The sequence below is a fragment of the Diprion similis genome, chromosome 1 (genome assembly GCF_021155765.1).
Source record: "Diprion similis isolate iyDipSimi1 chromosome 1, iyDipSimi1.1, whole genome shotgun sequence".
In the NCBI taxonomy this organism is placed as follows: Eukaryota; Metazoa; Arthropoda; class Insecta; order Hymenoptera; family Diprionidae; genus Diprion; species Diprion similis.
This window is the reverse complement of record NC_060105.1, coordinates 16,341,936-16,345,475: the sequence shown is the minus strand read 5'-3', so window position 1 is coordinate 16,345,475 and position 3,540 is coordinate 16,341,936. Positions and strand designations below refer to the sequence as shown.

Below are 3,540 nucleotides of genomic sequence, written 5' to 3'. Positions count from 1 at the left end.
ATAGAATATGTTACAGCTTTAATAACTTGTTCAACTTCACCAAGTTGAGAGCGGGATGCAGAAAGGATGGTTTTTTACAATGTATGGCAGAATCACTGGACAGGATGATGGCAGATTGATGGCCCACTCGCCTATTGAATTAATAATGACAAAGTTATATAAAATCGGGCTTGATCGATTTATACTGGAGTGAGATAATATTCTAAATTACAATAAATTAGGTACCTGGACTTAGAGGTGTGAATTGCTTCTCGTGTTTCGAAGTTTGAAGAGTATAGATGCACAATTGGTTTATATAGATATTTTGACACGAATTTAGAGGTGACTAGCTCGGCGAAGCCTTGCCGGACGAGTGGGACGAGAAATGCTCGGTACGCCTATACCAAGGTAAGAAGAGTATACCTATCGGATACAGCTGATGACCGTCCGATGGCCGAGGTGACAACATGTATTGTATTAGGTATAGAAATAGCGAACTCACACAGTATACAGTAAAAAAGTGTAGACATGATATCTCAAAAAGCACTAGACTGATCCTGCTCAAATTTTTACAGCATCATTATTATAGCTATAGGGTAAGTCCGGGGGAGATGGCCTTAAGGGAGAGATGGCCAACTCAAAAAAATTCTATAAACACTCGCTTAGTGTCGCTAGTTATCACTCAGTTCGCTTCAAGTCGTGCGTACGAAGATCTGCGCGCAAAAATATTTGCGAATAAATGACCAAAGGTAAGTAAATCCACCTGTTTTCTTTTGCCTCGTGTGAAAATTAGTTAAGGAGTTCATGTTACCAGTTCTGGTTGCGCAGCTTTTGAAAAATAATATAATTTCAAGTGTTTTCGGAACGGCTCATGAGTCGAGCTTGAACATAACCTCAAAATAACCACAAGAACTCATACATTTTATCTCGTAGCTAGTGTGGCCATCTCTCCCCGAAAATTAGGAGAGATGGCCACATTCGGTCAGGGTGTGATGGCCTTACTATGAATAGCGATGTTTTTATAATTTTTGAATTGAGAAAACATGTTTACGTTAATTTCAGATGCCAAATAAATACCAAAGACAAGCTTTAGCTACCCGAGGGAATTGGACCGAAGAGTCATCAAAGGCTGCAATAAACGCTTTGAAAAATGGTGGAATGTCAGTTTATGCAGCTGCCAAAGCCTATCAAATTCCAAGGAAAACCTTAGAAAGGCGATTCAAAAACAATAACGACAAAAAAGGACCTATGGGACCAACTTGCTTTTTTGGCGACGAAAATGAAAGGAAGCTCGCAAACCACATTAAAGTCATGCAAGCGAAAGGTTTTCCTTTAACGATTGATGATGTCAGAAAGGTCGCTTACCTGATGGCTGAACAATTGAATTTAAATCACAGATTCAATAAAGAAACTGGAAAAGCAGGCTACGATTTCGTACGATCGTTTTTGAGTAGGCACCCTGATATTGCAATCAGGAAGTCAGAAGGTGTTTCCTTAGCGCGATCGACTGCTATGAACAAGGCGGAGGTGGACGCTTATTTTAAGCTTCTGGAAAATGTTTTGACGGTCGACGACGTGATGTTGGAATCAAGTCATATCTTCAATATGGATGAGACAGGACTTCAATTGAATAACCGTCCTGGATATGTACTTGCTGAGAAGGGGTCCAAAGCTGTGTCGACAGTTACATCGACTGAAAAAGGAGAGACAATAACTGTTATAGCCTGTTGTAGTGCTGAAGGAACTTTTTTGCCACCTGCTTGCATAATGAAGGGTAAAAATAAAAAAGCTGAGTTTGAGGACGGAATGCCTCCTGGATCGAGGATTTTTATGTCTCAGAAGTCTGCATACATAACTTCGATCATATTTTTGGAATGGTTGAAAACGCACTTCGTCTCAAGGAAACCTGCAGGAAAAGTTCTTTTGTTGTTGGACGACCATTCAACTCATTGCAATTCTGTTGAAATGTTGGAATACGCAGAAAAAAATGACATAGTTTTGCTATCAATGCCGAGTCACACATCTCACTACCTTCAACCGTTGCATCGTGCGGTGTTCAAGTCATTGAAAACCCATTTCTACGAACAATGCCGACTGTGGCTGAAACAAAATACTGGTCGTCGTATTACAAGACTGTCGTTCGGAACATTGCTTAATAAAGCGTGGGGAAAAGCAGCTTCTGCAGAGAATGCTATTGCAGGATTCAAAGCTACAGGAGTCAGTCCTTTCAATCCAAGCGCAATCCCAGACTATGCTTTTACACAAGAACCAAGGGAACTCACATCGACCTCTCAAAAAGACTCCCCAGCTACAATTACAGATTCGATATCAAAAAACCTGGAACAAGTTTCACGAATTTCAGAAGAGCCAGTAAGCGAGTCTGTTACAGTCGCTGAGCAAACCTTTTGTGCTGAGGAACACCGAATCTCAAACGCAAACCCTGAAATGTTTCCGAAGAAAAGTCCTAGTGAGAACATGATTAGCAGTGGTTCTCAAGTTGCCGCGATGCTGTCGTCGACCTCAAGAACTTCACCAAATAAAAATGACGTCCCAGATTTAACTCCAACGCGAATTTTAATGGAAATATCTCCTGTTCCACAAAAAGTTTTCGAAGTACGTAAACGGGCTAAGCAAGTCGGCACACTCCTAACATCAGACGAACACATTCAAATGAGAAAATGTAAAGAAGATATGAAGTATGCCAAAACGCTGAAAAGTATTGCCAAGAAGAATGTACAAAAAGAAAACAAGACAGAGAAAATAGAAAACAAAACCGAGAAAGACAAAAAAACAGCAGTGAAAAGTGCCCCACGAAAGAGAAAATCCTTAAGAATGATATCTGACAGCAGCGGCGATGAAGAACAGCCAGTTCTATGCGATACATCAGACAAAAAGGGTGAAGGGAGAGAAAAAGAAAACTGTGTGGGCTCTCGAGAGAACTATTTCGAAACACATTTTATCGAAGACTGGCTTCAGTGTATCATTTGCCAACTTTGGTTGCACGACAATTGCACTGAATTTGACAACATGTGTTCAAAATGCGGACAAAGTGAAAAAAGAGAACTGAAACTCAAAAAATGCACGGTGAAAAAGGAGAAACAGTAGAAGTATTTACTGGCCAACTCTCCCGTACTACTAACAATAAGGCCATCTCTCCCGGACGCGCCGGGAGAGATGGCCAGTTGTGATTTTCAAATTTTATTGTTTTTAACGTTGATCCTATTAGAAATTATTAGATTTTTGTTATTCAATTTATAGTATAATATTCAGAGTTTAAATACAAATAATAATTACAGTCTATATAAATGTAGTTTTATTTTAACTGAACCTTGGAAAAACTATGGCCATCTACCCCGAACTTACCCTAGTTGAAGGGTGGCACGGCAGAATGGTGTAAGTCCATTAACAATAATTTTTCAGTAGAGCAAAAAAACTGTCCCAAAATTCAACGAAGTAACTTTTAAAAAAAATGAAAAAGCACTTTGTAGAGTCTTCGAGCTCTTTCAAATGGCGCAAACCCCGATTCAATACAGCAATCCGTCTTCGAGAAAATGGCTCGCG

General features: G+C 39.9%; 1 protein-coding gene across 1 annotated transcript; it reads left to right on the top strand.

Moving 5' to 3' along the window:
• Positions 1-718: 718 nt before the first annotated feature.
• On the top strand, positions 719-3,084 carry LOC124409626. Its single transcript, XM_046887367.1, has 4 exons — positions 719-728; positions 913-968; positions 1,042-2,675; positions 2,829-3,084. The coding sequence occupies exons 1-4, from the start codon at positions 719-721 to the stop codon at positions 3,082-3,084; spliced, it is 1,956 nt and encodes a 651-aa protein (XP_046743323.1).
• The last annotated feature ends 456 nt before the right edge of the window (positions 3,085-3,540 follow it).

Bases quoted from the DNA above. Each gene is read 5' to 3' on its own strand.
- LOC124409626 (XM_046887367.1), top strand. The intron at 969-1,041 runs GTGATGGCCTTA...CGTTAATTTCAG, and splicing joins TGGCCACATTCGGTCAGGGT to ATGCCAAATAAATACCAAAG. The intron at 2,676-2,828 runs GTATGCCAAAAC...ATCTGACAGCAG, and splicing joins AAATGTAAAGAAGATATGAA to CGGCGATGAAGAACAGCCAG.